A 19,599-nucleotide genomic window follows, 5' to 3' on the forward strand; every position below is an offset into this window, starting at 1 on the left:
TCTAGCTCATTTTCTCGATTTCAACTAACTGTCGCTTGATCGCTTATTCCATAACACTGTCCAAATTATCTGTGTCGGACCGTTTAGTTTTATTGACTAATACTAGAACTTTTTTAGCGCCATAATCATTAAGGCCGTTTTTGGAAATTTTTGATTGGATGCGTCTTTAAAAATAAGAATATCAAAAAAAATCAAAACGGTCCGACACAGATAAAAATAATAATAATCTGTGTTGAAAAAATCAGTGCTCTATCTTCAAAAACCAGGGAGGAAATAGTCGAGAGCGTTTGTATGGAGAATTGACCCCTCCTGTGTCGTCTTAACCACTATGCACATTATTCGCAAATGTGAAATTGCCAAGTATCCAACCAGACGGACTGAATGAGGCCGGGTGGCATAACTCTTGTAAACATTAGCCGAGACGAGAATGACTGGCCATTTCTCTAGCATTTGGTGTCCCACTTAAAAAAAAAAGCTTACGTCTGACGTTACATAAAGACATTTGTCTGTGTCATGGAGGCGCGAAATGTCATCTTCGAGTTGGCAGAATGTATTGGAATTTGCTGCGACCTTGACACGACAGAAGTAAAATATGACGAAGTATAAAACTTGGTATACCTCGAACGTAGAATGATGATTTCTATGACAGTTCATTTTTGTACTGATTACAGTGATTACCTATCGCGTTAATTATTTGTAGATTTTTTTTGGAAATTAGGTCAATTTGTACTCGTAAATAAAATATATATCTTTAGTATTTTTATGACTATATTATCCAACCAAAAAAAACTTGAAGGAACTCTATTAATAAAGTTTAATATTAATGCACAAAAAAGACATACTTGGTGCCATCCAAAGGAATCGCGGCGACGCTAACCTTCCCCCCTCCTCCCTCCTAAATTAAGGGGGGCTCTCAATGCCTCCCGGTCTTAATCTACTCAGGGCCAACCCAAGGAATACCTGTGCCAAGTCCCAGTGCTTAATCAGAAAATGCAGGGTATTGTGCTAAGCCTCCCTAATAGATGTCTAGCAGCTTGAAAAATGTGTAAAGGCTTACCAACATCATGTTGAGTCTGCATCTGTCTGTTAAATGTCCTCTAAATCGACCCAAAAATGCTCTACATCTCCATAATTCTTAGCTCAGCAACCGAAACAATGTAAGTGTCACTTAGTCCGTACAAAATTGGTGTAAACCTTTATTACTCCTTATGAGGAAAGCATTACGCAGACCTTAACTTAAACTGCACTGAAGTGTAAAAATACACTCAAAACGAACATTATACGATAATCAAAAAGTATTTAAGGCTAAATGTAGCAAATCGCCAAATCAACTTATCAACCTTCCAAAATCATAATACATACTAACCTTCATTTAAAAATAAGCTTTAGATCTCATACAAAAGTCAAAATTTTCCATCAGCACGATAGCGAGATACTAGTTTTGGAAGGTAGTCAGAGATACACACTCAAAACTACCAATACTAAAACGTCGATGAGGGTGCGAATAGTCTTAATACTTACGTCGTTTTAATTCTAGGTTATATCAACCACGTGTTCCAATTACCAGTGACATGCTCTTACGCCATTACGGCTGACCTTGAATGTTTTTTTTTTATATTTTTCGCGTGCGCATTCCTTTACTTTTACTCCGAGATCGATATCGAATTAAATGGGCGCCAGGCGTCGTGTTGACGCGTTGATGTTGATTTGAGGTTAGGTTAGCTGTCATGAGGTGATGGGGTGTCTGTTACATGTCATCTATCATTTTTGCATGTTGTTTCAGTTGCTTAATTTTTAGGGATCCTTAAACAATTCTGTCAAGGGGTGATGAGGTATGTGTTACATGTCTATCTTTATTTTGCACGTTCAATCCTTCACTTTTGAGGTGTTGTAGACTAGATTGTTTTTGACGTTAGAAGTGGACGTACTCTTTTGAGGTTAGGTTAACTGTCAAAACGTGAGGAGTGCCTGTTACTGACTAAGTGAGTAAGTATCATGTTGTTAAATTTAAACTGTTGCTTCATTTTCAGGGTTTCGTAGAAAACGTTTTAATATCATTTCAAATGAAGGTACACGTGAGCACTCTTTCGCAATGAAAATAATTGATTTTGCTTGTAAATTTTAATGAGTGTATGAGTAAAAAATATCTCTCTGTATGTAGGTAAATGTATGATGTTTATTTGATATTATTTCACAAACATATTTTAGGAATGTTGCCTTTCCAAATATGACATGTTGTTTTTTTTTGCTGCCTTACCTGTCATAAATAGGTGTGTAAAAACTAATGTTATTAGTCTCTTGCAATATTTTTTACGATTTGAATCCTTAGGCCTCAGGTGTCAGGTCATAATGAGCAACTTTGATTATAGAGCCAACCCTGACGTCGCGAGGAAAGATTGACTCTCCCATATAAAACGTCAAAGTTACCAGCCAGAATTTATAAAACAGAAAAATTCTCATGTGAATGGGATTGTCTCAAAAAGATAACTCATTCCTCCTCCTTGCGTTATTCCTGCATTTGCCGTGACTCATGGAAGCCTGGGGTCCGGGTTGACAACTAATATTTTGCAGTGACAGTTTGCTTAGCTCATCACCTACTTACACCATAATATAACTCACTTTCGCCCGCGGCTTCGCTCACGTTAGAAAGAGACAAAAAGTAGCCTATGTCACTCTCTACATCTCTTCAACTATCCCCACCTAAAAAATCACGTCAATTCGTTGCTCTGTTTTGCCGTGAAAGACAGCCAAACAAACAGACACACACACTTTCCCATTTGTAATATTAGTATGGATATCCCACAGTTAACTTATCCAACGCCACGGGAGCAAAGAGGGTGGCGATATTGTTACCCCATCACGACCTTCGGCACTAACTTTTTGGACAAACTCCGGCACTAACTTTTTGGACAAACTCCGTCACTAACTTTTTGGACAAACTCCGGCACTAACTTTTTGGACAAACTCCGGCACTAACTTTTTGGAACATTGGCTTACCTACGGAGTTGTTATTTGGACTATACCTATCTAATAAGTACCTATGTATCTACACTTTCTAGTCATCGGACCTAAGGCACCTATTATCATAATAACAACCACCGAACTGATATTTACTCAAACATCTTCGCCTTTGTTTAATGAAACTATGAACCGAATCGACACGGATCGTAAACTTGATCATTGATTTTAAAACATAATCTTCATTTGTTTAATAACAAGTGAATCTATGACTGAAGATTTTTTAAATTCGACGTTTACAAAGATCGTATTCTACGAATAATTCCACGTATTCTACACGAAGCAAAATTGAATGACTGTGACTAGCTGGTTCCGGCCGGTAACGCACCGTCCGTTTGTTAATTTAGGTACACATTATTGGCACTTAAGCTCTTTTGGCCAACAGTCATCCCAACTTCCGCATTTTACAAAATTTCCGAAAACTGGATCGAAAAAAAATCCGGGTACAAAATTTCATGATAATCGGTTGAGAAATTTACGACCTGGGTACAGTCAGCGTCAAATACATTTGTGACGGCCAAATCGCCAAATATACCGGATCTTTATTATTATGCTAACAAAGGTGTGTTACGAACTTACGATATATTTGGCGCTTTGGCCGTCACAATGTATTTGACGCTGACTGTACGTGGCCAAATGCACAAACAGTTAATATCGTTATATTCATATTCATATTCATATTCTTTTTATTGGTAGTGTTCAATTACAAGTCAACATATTATGTTATCGTAGCTAGCTACTTGTATATCTATCGCTCGTCCGTATTGGTAGCATAGAGCCGGACTGCGATTCGATCGGCGGTCTAGCGTCAACGATAGGCATGACTCTAGACACATCTCGGACACTGGCGATCAAATATATAAAGAGGCGCATTCCTAGCACACAGTCTTAGCTCGTGTAGGTGAACGCGTACTATGCTTGTATGAGTGAAATATGACAGGTCGACTGTTCGTGTTTTTCACAGGCGGTAACTGTGAGGTAACCGAGAGGGGGTGGGCGGCACTTTCAGCGGGGAGCGGGAGTGGCCATACTGTACGATAGTACTCTTTATTATACTGTGCTCTAGAGGAGAACATCCTGCAGATCCGAACATACAAAAAGCAAATCAAGTTAAACTACGCTGTCGCTGCGGTCAATAATTAATAGTACTTTACGCAAAGAAGAGACACTTTATACAAAATGCAGTTCAGGATCGTATCGTACTTTTATTTTACGCCCCTACGTAACAATGCGAGCTGGCCCCTGTTTCAAAAAGGCTACAATTGTCAGTGACATATGTCGAGCGACAATTGTCGATGACAGGTGACATATTACAATTTTATAAAGAAGTGACAGTCGGATCGCGCCACTACAGAAGCGCGATAGGAAGAGCTAGCTACGATACGCTTACGAAGCAGCGATTGGGACGTTGGCTAGTTTGTACTCCGTGACAGATCGTGATGTTTCCTTGCGGTTATTATTATTGTTTGCGCAACGCAAAAGCTGCAAATTTTATAATAATATGCATTTACGAACACCCCGTAGCTACTCACGACGTAACTCTAAATAGGTGCCTCAGTATTCTAACAGAGACCTCAAGATCCAGTCAAGTACATCCATTGTTTGGTTTGATATAAATCAAACTCCAATCAAAAGTAAATTATGAATATGGAAATGATTACTCGTCCGGTGTGATTTTACTTAACTTTTTAACCGCCGCCTCAAAAATCTCAAGGAAGGTGGTTTTCAAGTCGTCTGTATGGTTTTTTTTTTAATTTTTTTTTTATGTCTGTTCCACGATATCTCCGTCGTTACTGGACCGATTTTGAAATTTTTTTATTTTATTGAATGTATATGCATACAGATTGGTCCCATTTTTCTCAGAACCCAGTTCTGATGATGGGATCCTGGAGAAATCGAGGGAACTCCTCAAATCTGAAAGGCACACATATGGTGATTTTTGTGTTTTTTAAGGAACAGCATGCATTTACGTACGGAACAGTGACATTTGGTGCAGTGGAACTGCTGATGATGGCCAGAACGGAACTCCTCAAATCTGAACGACACGCTTATAGTGACTTTGGTATTTTTGAAATTAGTCCGGTTTCCACATGATACGTGTTCCTCCACCGAAAAGTGGCTAGCAAATATCAAATGACATTTCGCACTATATAGGTTCCGAAAAACTCATTGGTACGAGCCGGGCTTCGAACCCGCGACCTCCGGATTGAAAGTCGCACGCTCTTACCGCTACCGCACCTAGGCTAGGTTTAACCCGATATCGTGGATATAAAATTTCAATTTAGCACTTGATACTTCTGGTTTACTTTCATTTTAGACTTCCCGAAGTGGGTGCGAGAATTGTTACTTTACGTGGCGAGTTTTTTATTAATTTTTATATGCGATGTCCGCTTGTGAATGGCTAATAATGCTTAGTTAAATAGACATCATGAATAAAATAGGACAATCTTACACAGATCTACTATTGATTAAGTCCCACGGAAAAGTTCAATAAGGCTTGTGATGTTGGGACTTAAACAAAAATACTGTATATATGCCTAGAAAGTACTCAAGACTGGAATATAATAGTGTAACATTTTATCTCAGCATTAATTCATTTTAATCCATAGGCAACCCTATCGTCCGACACCGCGCACGTGCGGCTCGTTTTTTGGTTAGAATTTTGTAGGCATTTAAAAAGCGGCATTTCGTGAACGTCAAAGCAGTGGACCTTTCGTACTTGTACTATTATATATTATGTGATTACAGCTTGGTAGAAATGGAACAAAATTTTTGACCCACTACAAAAATACACCCTGTAGAATGCAGTGCATCAAACACACCACACGTTCAGATAATCTGAAAACGCTGTAAAGGTACTAACATCTAAAATTGAAAATGGTAATAGATGCTAAATACGTTCGTAAGGTGATAATCCGCTTAGTTTATACGGCTGCCGTATTCGGGGTTCATTATGGCTTATTTACATTAAGATAATCCGTGTAAAGGCTCATAATTCAGATAAATATCAGGGCAATGAAGTTTCTTTTGTTTTATTCAACTAACCGGACTCCACGTCCGATCGGCATTATTGGATTGTGATGATATCGAACTTCAACATGCTAATGCACATGGTAAGTGCTACAAAAAAATGCATATAACCTTTTTTGTTTAAAATTTAATAGGAATTCATTCTTTCATAGACACTTTTTTCCTAACTCTGATACTTTTAACTTCTGATTAGCAGAAACGTCTGCAATCGATGCCACTAGGCTTAGAATAAATTTAAAAGTGGAAAATGTCGGCTTTGGGTGAGACTTGAACTCACGGCCTCTGGATCAATATTCCAGCGCTCTGCCAACTGAGTCACCAAGTTTTCAACCTAGCCAGCGAAATTTTCCACTACTAAGGTCAATGGGACCCGTAGCGACATCTACCGTAAGAGTGTTAAACTTCTTAAACGGCAACCGGAGTTCCAAGTCTTTTTTTTTTTTTTATTATTATAAATAGGCTTACTCTTGACCACAGACTAGCCAAAGGCAAAGACGTGGCCTACGATGGAGTGAGCTCGCCCAGAAGATGCCTGTTCACTCTTGATTTGAAGGTTGCCGGGTTATATGAGCTCGGAAATATAGCCGCCGGCAAGGAATTCCACTCCTTGGCAGTGCGCATAAGAAAAGAAGAAGCAAAGCGCTTCGTGCGGATTCGTGGAATATCCACCAAGTAAGGATGGAGACCTGCCGTGCGTCTAAGAGTCCGATGGTAGAATGGGGACGGTGGAATAAGCTCGTGTAGCTCTTAAGCACACTCCCCGAAGTGCAACCTGTAAAACACCGACAGACTAGCGACTTTCCGCCGATGGGCCACAGACTGTAGCTTGGCCGTTAGCTTCTTGTCGCCAATCATCCTCCTGGCTCTGCGCTCCACTGACTCCAGGAGTTCTAGGCTGTCGGTAATAGGTACAGATGCACCCCGGAAAGTAGGAGTCAGATCGAACGGACTCCGTTTTGCCGAAAACAGACACGCCTGCGTTTTGGTGGCATTGAACTTGACCAGATTGTCGTCCCCCCACTGGGAAACGCGACTAAGGGTCAAGTTCGCTCGCTCAACCATGGCCTCTCTCTGTGAATGTATGTCGTCCCTGCTGTCCCCTGCACTAGCTAAATATCTCTCAACAACCGTACTGTCGTCTGCATAGCCGACAATGCTGGGTTGCAGCATGTCGTTTATGTGAAGCAGGAAAAGGGTTGCGGAGAGAACAGACCCCTGAGGAACACCGGCGTCAATGGCCATGAGGTCCGAAGAGCAGCCATCAATGACCAGTCTGATCGACCGTTCACTCAGGAAGTCAGATAGCCAACTGCAAAGGTCAGCAGGGATGCCGTATGCAGGAAGCTTGCTAAGGAGACTTGCGTGCGAAACCCTGTCAAAGGCCTTCGAGATGTCCAGTGAAACAGCAAGCGCTTCACCGTTCCTCTCGATGGCTTCGCCACAGCGGTGCGTGACATACGCTAGGAGATCTCCAGTAGACCGACCCCGGCGAAAGCCATATTGACGGTCACTGAGCAGATCGTTTGTCTCGAGGTAAGTCAGCAACTTGCCGTTAAGTACCCTTTCCATGACTTTACAGAGCATGGAGGTAATGGCGATTGGTCGGTAATTGCAGGGATCAGCACGACTACCCTTCTTGGGTACTGGCTGCACGTTTGCAAGCTTCCAGGATTTCGGAACCACTCTTGTTTGGAGAGAGAGGCGGTACAGGCGTGTCAGTACAGGAGACAACTCAGGCGCACACTGTTTTAGAACACGTGCAGGTATAGGTATACCGTCTGGACCATTAGCCTTATTCACGTCAAGAGTCTGCAGAGCTCGGCGTACCTCATTTTGCCGGATAGCAATTCCTTGCATAGAGGAGCTGCACTGAGGTAGCGTAGGTGGGAGTTTTGAGCCTGCATCTAGACGTGAATTGCTCGTAAACAGAGAAGCAAACAAGTTTGCTTTCTCCGCCGCGGAGTGGGCCAGCGTACCATCCGGTTTCTGCAGAGGTGGCAGTGTGGGACGGCAGAAGTTGGATTCGACCGCTTTCGACAGGGACCAGAACCGCTTACTACCGGGAGGGTAGGAGGCGAGCTTGGCCCCTATACGACTGACGTGGTCGAATCGAGCCTTTCGAAGCACCCGTTTGCAGGACTTGGCAGCAGAGTTAAAAGCTTTCTTCCTCGCGCGCACCCTCTGTGCTCCAGCTTTTGAGTCGCGGGCTAGTACCCAAGCCTGGTATGCAGACTGCTTAAGGGCCACCGCCCGAGCACAATCCGAACTGTACCATGCCTGGGCCCTCTGATCGAGCGATAGGTCGGAGAATGGAATAAAATATTCCATTCCCTGCCGAATCACATCCGCAACAGCCTCAGCAGAACACGAGGGGTCACCCGAGGAAAAACAGACCTGCTGCCAGGGGAAAGACGCATAGAAATGCCGCATCTCATCCCAGTCTGCTGACTCGTATCGCCATACCCTTGTTGTGAGCAGAAGGTCAAGGCAATTGGGTGTATGACCAGGAACATCCGGTACCCGCGTCGCAACATTTATTAGCTGGGTAAGGTTTAGCGACACAGCAAATTTACGCGCTTCCCTTCCAGCGTGGCAAGTTTTCTCGTACGGGAACAGCCACTCCTCGTGGTGGGCGTTAAAGTCCCCGAGAAATACGAGTTGAGCTGTAGGGTACCGTTGTTGGGCTTTATCTGCCATCTCAGTAAGGTGATCAAAGAGCCTGGTTGTCTCCTGGTTTCCGCTGTGCGATCGGTAAACACAGGCATACAGAGCTTTCTCTGAGCCTGTGTCAACCATAATCCACAAAGTGGAAAACCCGGAAACCTCAAAGCAACGGAGACGCTTGCAGCAAATGTCGTCGCGGACATACACACAGACCCCAGTGGTAATCACTCTTTATTTATATGAAGCAGTTTTTCTTTAGATGAAGAAGAGACTCAGCCATCAGTGGACCTCTTTTGAATGAGGTGGTTTATGACTGACATAATATCATCATCATCCTCATTGCGTTTTCTCGGTATTTTGCAAATAGAGGTAATAGAATATAGTCCCAATATTCACCCGTCAATTCTTATTACCAAAACTTTTTAGAACACGCATCATTTTCTGCGAACTTATTAGAATAGACTGCGAACTTATTGTAGATTCCAGAATCCGAGGCATCACATCCGCTCGGAACAGTATCATTTGTAGATCGGTTAAAAAACGCAGACGCTTGGCAAAGTCGACAGTTGTAGAATAAAGACTGTCAATCTGTAAAAGTCACGTTTCTGTAAATTATGTGTAGTAGCTAGCGCCACCCTAGATGTTTTATACAAAAATCTATAAGATTACTTTGCTAATCCGCGAATAGATAACGTGTTAATAGATACAGAGATCTTGCACCGTCAACATTATCCTGAGAAAGCCTTGTAGAGAGGCGAAACATGTATTGAGTTTTATTTTTGATGGTGCGTCGTTATACAGGGTGTCCCATGTCAAAAATGTCCTTTTTCTTGCACCCTGTATGTTTTTTCCAAAATCTGTAAATGCCATTTTTCATAAATTTGAAATTGATGGATGGTCCCTTTAGACTATTTTCATGTAGGACCACGGGATCTCATACCGGCCTTACTGACCCTCTATCAAAATACATCCTGTATAAGTCCTCATAGTAAAAATTAAAAAAAATTTAATGCACTTTTACTAAGTTTTGAAAATAAAATAAAGTCTTCTTTCAGCAAAATATGCTATCTACGATATTTAAGGTACTTTCCCTCCATGTGGCATCGCCTTGGGACACCCTGTATAACGACGCACCATCAAAAATAAAACTCAATCAGCAAAATATGCTATCTACGATATTTAAGGTACTTTCCCTCCATGTGGCATCGCCGTGGGACACCCTGTATGTATGCGTATTTATTTTTGCTAGAACATTAATTGCATTTATAAAATGCGCAAATAAGTATAACGGGTTAGCACTGATTGACTAGCTCGTTATATTTATTCGCAGATTAGCAAAGTAATAGTTATTTGTTATACAAGGGGGCAAAGTTGTATTTTAACGCCGAGTGTGGAATTGAAAAACGAGCAAGTGAAAGGATTCTATAGTTGAACCACGAGCCAAGCGAGTGGTTCGAGAATAGAATCCTGAACTTGCGAGTTTTTTAACACACGAGAAGTAAAATACATTTGCACCCGAGTGTAACACAAAACTTTTCCCCTCACTTTAGCGAGGAAACTACAACGCAAAAATTGCGTTTATCACTGCTTTCAGTAGTTCCACAGGTGGTAAATCGTCTTAATTACTAGATTCACCCACTTTTATCAATTTTAAAGCTGTTAATTTGACTTTATTCAAGGTCAAATTACTTTACCCACTAGTGGATAAAATGCGTTTTTACCCGCTGGTATTAAAGGACAAAACACGTGTTTCCGAGCTAGTGAGGGGAAAAGATTTTTATTAACATGGATTCCCGCAAAAAAAAACGTCTGATTCCATCCATGTTCTATGTATACGTCTAAAAATTTTGCACGTACGATTTATCTCAGATAGTTTATTTTTACCGTATCCCATGTGTTAAATTCTTGAGAAAATAAGGAATGTCGGGCGGCTCTGCTGTCTCTAGGCATAGACAAAAAATATCTCTTGGCACTATCCTCTGTATCGGTAGCTATGAATATGATAGTAGGCATTCTTATTATTTTCTTGTCAATGCTAGAGTTTGCCGTGAGACTGACAAGACAATGAAATAATTGTTCCGTTATACGGCACTAGACCAGAAGTCGGCAATAATGAGATAATAGAGTCATAGAAGATAGCATGTGTGATTAAAGGAAAAAGAACCGTGCGCGACCTATAGTATTTTTAGAACTGGGATGAGTTCTATCCTGTGATAGGTACTTGAAAAAAATCCTAATCACCGATAGTACTGTAGTCGCAAAATATTTTTGGAAAACCTGTCCCTAGTACATATGTTCCGTTTCATACGTTGCGTTATTTAAAAATAATAATATTTTTTTCTCGTATTTTTATGGAATCCAAATAATAGCCACTGATTAGGTATACGATATGTTCAAAAAAGTATAGATTTTATAATTATATTTTTTATAATTTTATGTCAATATATAAATCGAAATAAAACTATGGAAACGGATTACATCGCGTATTTAATTGATTTACAATACATCCCGATCCAACGTTTCGAACACTTTACAGCGTTCGTGGTCAACGGGTGCCGGAGAAGTGAAAATATAATAGTATTTTATACAATCGTGATATAATACAAAGCTTTTCAGTCGAGTACCATGTTTAGGCCACGAAGCTTGCTGAGTGGCCTAATAGTAAGGTACGAGAGTGAAAAGCTTAATTATATCACTATTGTATACAATACTTTTTCTACGAGTCATCATCTTCATCATCAATGGACAGAAATATCATCATTCATGCAAGTTTAAATTAATGTTAATAGCGTCGTTCACCGTTGTATCAACATCGAATTACCTAGCAATCAATTGTTTGTAATAACCGTCTCTGATTGGCCGATAACGCGACAGATAAAAAAAAATGTGTTTCAAATGCAGAAAAATTTGCCAGGTATCGCAAATTAGTATAGAAATTGTATGAAATTCTATTTTTGAAATTATTACAGTTAACTAAAAGTCAACTATAATGAGATTATTATAGTTGAGTTGGAACTGCCATAGAGTATCCAACACTGAAAAGTTAGCACTTATAGTTTAGTCTGTGGTGTCCTAATTAACAGATTACAGTTGACGAGTAGAAAAATTTTTGAATACAACTTTTGAATATTGAGGCCGCCAACAACAATCAAAACAACATACTTATAAGGACGTTGAACTTAATTCAGATAAGTAAATAGGTAATAAATAAAACCTTAGTTCATTACCTGAATTAGGCTACCAGGGTACAAGGAACATATCCTAATTGTTGTTGGCCTAAATATGCCATGTTTTGGATCATAAATGTGGTCTACTTTTTTTTGGGTTAGGTTAACAAAGGAAATATATTATTTTTGTATACTAGTACTGTGGAATATCCATTTTTTTAAAATATCTACATACATGTTTGTATGTACATTAAATAAAAGATAGGTACAATATTTATTTGACCATATACGTGACCTCTATAAGCGACATTACTAGCATCCATAACCTCTGTTAGCGAGAGCCTCTGTAAGTGAGAAAACGTTTTATTTGAACCTGGTTTAGTGGAAAACTGGATAAATGGAAAACCTGGATTAAACAGCCGGTTTGGATTCCACTTATACAGTTTCCACTGTATAAGGATGTGGCCTACCTAAATCACGTGAATTATGGAAACAAATAATACATAAAGTAGGGTTTTAAAGAGTAATAAAAGTGTCAAAACCTAATTATGTTTTCTGCAAACGAGCAAACAGGTCGCCTGATGGTAAGCAATCACTGTCGCCCACGGACATCCGAAATACCAAAAGGTTGTTGGTGAGTATACGATATAAATATCTTTATGAAATAGGAGGCAAAGAGCATGATCATGCGCGGATCCAGGGGGGGTAGCATGACCCCCCCTGGAGCCTAAGTTGCCATACAAATACCACGTGACCCCCCTGGGGCCCCGGGCCGTTACCACGTGACCCCCCCCTGGGCACGAAGCTGGATCCGCGCTTGAGCATGATAATAAGCGATAACCATCACTAATGGATACTTGCAACACCAGAAGTTTGTAAGTGGATTGCTCGCTTCAAGATGGGAGACAAAAGTTTGTTACATTACAGCGTTAAAGGTTTTTTGTAATACATGTTTTTACTAATGTCATTTTTTTTAAATAGCCCGCTTATGTGTCTCACTGCTGGGCAAAGGCCTCTCTCCGTGATTTCCACATTTTCCACAGCTCCCGTTGGTGTGCTATTTCTGGCCAATTAATCATGAAGGTCATAGATAGACGATAAATAAATAAATCATATATAATAGAACATTTCTTATACAGAATGACTGTAATTATCTTTAAAAAATGACGATTTTTCATGGTAATTTCATAGTCCCTCATTTTAGAACTCCAACCATAATACCCAGGTAAAAAGCTGTTGACATTTAGGTAATGATTGGCTACTTATTCATGAATATACATTGACCCATCAATATACCTATCCACAAACATAACCTAGAGCGTCTTACACTGGCAATTTTTTGCACTAAGCAGAAGAACATATGCAATAAAATAGTTATGAAATCTGCTTCGAATTTATACCCTTGGGCAATTTTAGCGTAATTAGTTTGATTCTAAATACACTATTTTACATATTTTTATGAATCATTACAAAACTACTTGTGTAATTTTGCGAAATATGCTAATAGAACATGAGATTTCGTTTACATCAATTAAAAGAACGGTATTTATTTCGTTGATTAATTAATCCTCTTAAAAATGATTAGGTCAAGCGCAAATTACAAACTGTATACACGAGTAAGTAAAATATTAGATAAATTATAAAAAGTAAAATTGTTGTATCCAGGCCATACACTTATAAAAAAAAATGCCTTGCTACCGTTGCATCCACGCCATAAATTAAAAAAAGAACATACACTCACACAAAGACAAATGTAGGTATTTTATTTATGTAAATTTAAATACTCACTTTTCGACAGATGATGCCTCCGATAATATACCTTCACTAAACAAACACATCACGCAACACTTTTTTAAAACACTTCGTTCTGCACATAGTTAGAAAATAAAAATAAAAAGTAACACAGTGACCCAGATATTTTAATGTTTTATCAAGCACGTACCGTCTATCATAAAACACCCAATATTTACTCAACTTTTTAAATTTCGAAACGGCGCGCTGGCGAAATGGCGCGAAAACTTTATGGTGAATCGATTATTTACGAATTTTCCGACACGATTCTTTACAGTTTTATTTTCTATATTTATTGGGTAATTTTCTAGACTTGAATTTATAATTTGGCTAGTATCTATGTCGTAATAGGTAAGATAGATACTAAAAAGTATGTCATTCGAATGCGGGTCGGACGGGTTGGTGGCTGGTTGATTGCGTAAGGTGACGCGTGCTCGCGGTTCGGCTGTGCCATAGAAACTGAAAGTGATTGAGCCCCTCCTTGATGCTACCGGCGTTAGGTAATACCTTTATTACCATATTAATCCCTGATCATAACTTGGTGCATCTGATGACTTCACGTTTTAAACACGAAATTAACATTGGAGTATGGCAAGGTTTAGCAGGCCAAAATGCCAGTCTATAGTGTATATTCCATAATTAGAAAATGTACCTATGTGTAGTCTAGCTCTAACTGAACCGTATATTATTATATTTATAGGTAGGTATACGTAGGTCGTTCAGAGTTAGGCTGTAAAGGATAGTTCCTTAGCTTCATAAATATGTGATGTGAGAAGAGTGAAGTAGGTACAGCCTCATACAGTTTCATGGAGTGCCTTCCATATATATAGTTGGCTATCCTCAATTGTATGTACGTTTTTCCAGCATCTTCCTGCCTCATACAGCAAAACTGCGGACTTTCAAACTTTTAAGAAAAGAGCGTACTCCCATCTTAAACGCTGGCAACGCACTTCCGACTCTTCTGGTAAGTATTGCAGGTGTCCATGGGTAGCGATAATTGCTTGACATCAAGCGATCCGTTTGATCGTTTGCCTCCCAACTCTTCGAACGAAGTACTTCAACTGTAATAGCTATCGTTGTAATAAACACAATTTGTATTGGAAACTCTACAGTAAGTAGAAGTACGTAACACGGTATGTAGAGGGCCTCAACATAATGTAGACCGTGTAGGTACGTATTATGTTTAATAAAATAATAACGCCTACACAAAGAGCCTTCTACAGCGGTCAAAAGCACTGAAAAGTTACGAAATGACATGAAAGTCGTAAAATGCGGTCTGGTTTGACAATGGCCGAAATATCCAATTTGGCGTCGAGCGAGAATCCGAGAAAGGCAGGTCGCATTCCGAGGGACTACCGTCGCGCCGGCATTTACACGACTAAGTAATAATAAAGACTGATCGTGTGAAGGCCCGCTTAAAGCCTGGCGTCCACTAGGCTCGCCGAGTAGAGATGGGTAAATCCGGACTTGAAGATTTAAATGATTCGAATCCGCAACCGGATTCGATTCCGTCAATGACTCGCTCCGAATCTTATCGACTCCGAGGAGTTAATAACTCCGACTCGACTATCGCTATGAAATGAGTATGAATGAACTGTGCGGATCGGAACGAAGCGGACGGCCCGCCGAGTCGAGTCTCATTAATTCGCCTTCAGCATTTCTCATGATACTGCGTCCATTAGCGCATTCAAATGTATGAGGACTCGATTCGACGCGGCTCGATTCCGACCTAGTGGACGCCAGGCTTTACACGACTAAGTAATAATAAAGACTGATCGTTTAATGGCGCACTTACACGGTACGACAACACAACAGGTTTTTTTCTAAATCGCCACTTTTTTCAACGAAACTTAGATATGGCTATTATACCTAGGCGCGAAATTCAATTTTTCAATAGAAATGAAACTTTCGGCCCTACATTTTCATACAATTTTTGGTTCGTCGATGATTCCAAACGTCAAGGTTTAGGAAGGCACGCGTTTTAATAAAACAATAAATCGTGCTACCTGGTAGTAAATCATATGTTACGAGTATTAGTTCAATACACTGCTAAATGTTTATTTCAATTATACTTCCCAAATGTATACACTACTTAGTAAAAAAACACGCTAAATGCCTTTACTCGTACGAAGCACGCGAAACACGGTTTTATTTATTACTGACAGTAGATTGTCAACGTGAATTTTTTTTCGGTATTGGTAACAATTGTATTGATACATTGATACTGGTTAAAAAAAAGTTATAAAAAAAAGTAGCTTAGCTTTATAGTTTAACCGTTGGATTTTTTTTTCATACGGCTTCCCGGATACAAAGAGCATTGAATCACTAGCCATACAGGAAATGAATCCTTGACCATTACACAAAGCGCGAAAAGTTAGTTTGAACACTAACTGTTCTTTAAACGTCCTACGATATTATAAATAAACACTCTAGACACCAAAGAAATACTTGGAACATGAGTGACATTCTTACATTCTTAAGAAAAGTTACCACGTTGTCGTTTGTCATTAAAACGCTTTGACTGTTTTTTTGTATAAATATTCAAGCTAATATCTTGAGATGGTCATTAAGCGTTAACAATTAATAGCTGGTAACTGAAAACAAAAGATACCTGGGTGTGGGTGCGTAGCAGAAACGCTAGTAGATATCAATCTCTATCGCTCTTGCATATTGGCGCGACAGAGCCAGACTATCTTACGCAGCGTTTCGTTTTCGTTTCGCGTCGGAGAAATGCCATTCGGCTACGGGGCCTGCAAAAAGGGTCTTTTTTGGCGAGGTATTTGTTGTACATACAGTTTGCACCGCCGCGTGCCACTTTGAAGTGCTCCTAACTCGGTAACAAAATGCAAACATTATAAAGCCCTTTTGATAAGATTCAAGTAGTATCGGGTCTTCGTATTCGAAATAAAGTATACCTTTTGCTAGAAAATGTTACATTTCATTTTATTATGGCTCTCGGTGAGATATTTTATGGATTGTAGGAAAAGAAACACAAATACTTCGTTCCAACATTTTATTTGTCGCAGACAAAATATTCCGCCGTCTATCTCCACAGATAAATAATCTTATATACAATCATTTTACAGTTCCAAAACTGTCTAACAGTTGTCTAGTCTCTCTAGATATCCTACCATGTACATATACGACATCAGCTCTGCTGACACAATCAAATATGCTACCTGAATTTTTCATTTGTGAAATAGTAGGTTTTCTAGGTAATCATACTGTCTATATAAACGTTAAACTTTCTTGAGACATATTAAATATACAGATGTAGTGCGAAAAGATTTGCCTTCGAATTGTTACGGAAACGTACGAACGTGTCATGCTATTTCAGTCAGTCTCAGTACAAGATGTACAACATTGACTGAACTAGCATGACAAATACGAACGTTTCCGAAGGAAACCCTTTTCGCACTTCATCTGTACTCGCGTTAATATAACGCGATTGGCGACGGAATCTAGCCGCCACGAGCCTGCCAGATGATGGGTCGTGTCATGTGACTCGAAACATGTCTCCAATCGCGATATATCAAGGTACATATGGAAATGCATACTCTTTTTTTTACTACGGAAAAAATAGGCAATGAGATATTTTTAGCGCTTACGCTGCTGGTATGAAACCGTGCGCGTGAGCGCAAGTTGTGCTTTACACTGCTAACAGAATTGTTATAGTACCATCTAATATACTACAGGTAAAAAAATTGCATCAACAATATTTTGCACTGCCGTATACTTTTTGACAATATGATTTCCTAGTATACAATTAAGACAAAAGGTTAAACGAATGCGAAATACGGTTAGTTTTCAACAATTTTAACCACGAATAAAATAATGAACACAAATTTGCATTAGTCGAAAGAGTGTACTTTTTAACATTTGTAAAGCTATGTCAAAAGGTTTATTCTAATTTGGCATGTCAGAGATTTTATTAGCAATAAGAAAGATAAGGTGAAAACTCCTCGGAAATGGAGCGAAACATGTCGAGCGTTCTATCGACTTAATACGGAGTAACCCGCTTAAAATATTTTTAAATAAGGTGAAAACTGAAAAAGGTTATTCCCATTATTACCAACTAGTGATTTCTGTAACGTTGTCTTTCGTGTTACAGTTTTTGCATACATTTCATCTAAGTAGTTATTTAACACCTTACATACATACATAACCTTTTTAGAAGACCTTTAACCTTTTAACCACTTGGTATTTTTGTCGAGCCTGTAGAAAGTACATGAATTTTTGTTCAGAAATAGGTGAAATGAACTGGATATTGTGTTAAAAGGTTAAAACTTTTTTTTTTTTTAGTACAACGCAATGACCAATAAATGATAATAACGAGAATAACACAACAAAATAAATAAATTATTTTCACAAATTTAAAACTAGCAACATTAAATTCTGGATTTGTGCGATATTTTCTTCTTCTTACTAATTTACGATTAAAATTTTTAACACCTTTGACACATTGTCGTTCTTAATATATCTACTGATCAAAATAACCTTAGATTAATGCAAAAATATGTGAGAATTGTAGAATACATTAATTTTCAAATATATTGTAGCATTTATTTATTAGACAAACAGGTACCTCCATTTTAATAAGTACTAATAGTACGATGTTCGGAGTTACAAAAATAGTGATTATTGTACAAAAATAATATTCATCAGTTAAATGTCATGTTTTTTCAGATAATAACAAAATATTATAGTAGGTATTCACAGAGAAAATTTTAATAAAACTAAATTTTTGACTAGAAATGATAAAAAAAGTCGATTAAACCTTAAATGTGAATGAAAAATATTTTAAAAATCAAGTTTAGTGATCTGAAAATACGTTTTACAATCATTGAATTCTCGAATAATTTTATATGATATCATTAGCATATGTTCTAGTTATTGGGACGATAATATTTAGGTAAGGCTTATTATATTAAGCATTTTAAAATCTTTTAATTGATGATATGACATGAATCTATATTATACTATAGTCGCGTCTGTGCGTTCGTTGCTATATTATTTAACAAGCTACCAAAACTATACTATATTAAATTTTATTTACAAAATATTTTCGGTCGCCTCATTTGGTCGATTTTTAGTATTATCTAAACATTTATTAACTGCCAAATTGCCTACAGAACCCTAAAACCACTGAGCCGAGAAGCGGTAACTTCGTTTAACGCAGAAGCCTAAAATTAGACGCTTTCCGGCCAAAAGACAGAAAAGACATTTTTATTAGATTTCACTTGAACCTTACTGCTGTCAAAGAGTAATCATTTATATCATAATAAAATTGCAATGTCAGACTATCCTAACACGTCTACTTATTGTTATATGGATATTGAGAGTTTTAAAATGTAGGGCTAAATATGACCATCATGGGGTCTTAAAAGACCCTCGCTTTAAAACGTTTTCAATCTGATAAGAAATGTATACAGATCTGTGAAATATTATACTAAGTTTTAGACACATAGAATTCATATTGGTACCATATTTGCAAATCTGAATACTCTTCATAAGCATTTCTGGAACATTTTGAACAAAACGTAACGCTTTATTACCAGAAATCATTCATGCCATTTATGGTATTCATTTTTAACTATGTAATGTTTGGTAGTTGACTAAACATACATTTTAATTCCGTAAAAAGAGGTCTGATTTTCTAGCTAATCTTGACCATCTGTATTCTTACTAAATTGTATTCTAAATATTTTGAAAGATTGGCTTCATTTTCTAATGCAATTAAACGTTAAAATGATACCGTTGAGTAACCGTTATTTTTGGTACAACCGTTTATAGAAATGCTCTGCACGGGAAGCATGGTCGCGCGATAGACGATAAAATAGCAGGCCGTCCCTATCGCACTATTGGTAAGTGCGATAGGGACGGCCTGATATTTTATCGTCTATCGCGCGACCATGCTTCCCGTGCTGAT

General features: G+C 38.6%; 1 protein-coding gene across 1 annotated transcript in view; it reads right to left on the reverse strand.

Moving 5' to 3' along the window:
- The window catches only part of LOC125234723, a 95,209-nt gene extending 81,108 nt beyond the window's left edge, over positions 1–14,101 (reverse strand). Inside the window, exon 1 of the mRNA XM_048141095.1 lies at positions 13,668–14,101. Coding sequence (XP_047997052.1) covers positions 13,668–13,717 — 50 coding nt within the window. The 5' untranslated portion in view covers positions 13,718–14,101. The remainder of the gene's footprint in view (positions 1–13,667) is intronic.
- Between the last annotated feature and the right edge of the window lie 5,498 nt (positions 14,102–19,599).

Source organism: Leguminivora glycinivorella, chromosome 16 (genome assembly GCF_023078275.1).
Source record: "Leguminivora glycinivorella isolate SPB_JAAS2020 chromosome 16, LegGlyc_1.1, whole genome shotgun sequence".
Taxonomy (NCBI): domain Eukaryota; kingdom Metazoa; phylum Arthropoda; class Insecta; order Lepidoptera; family Tortricidae; genus Leguminivora; species Leguminivora glycinivorella.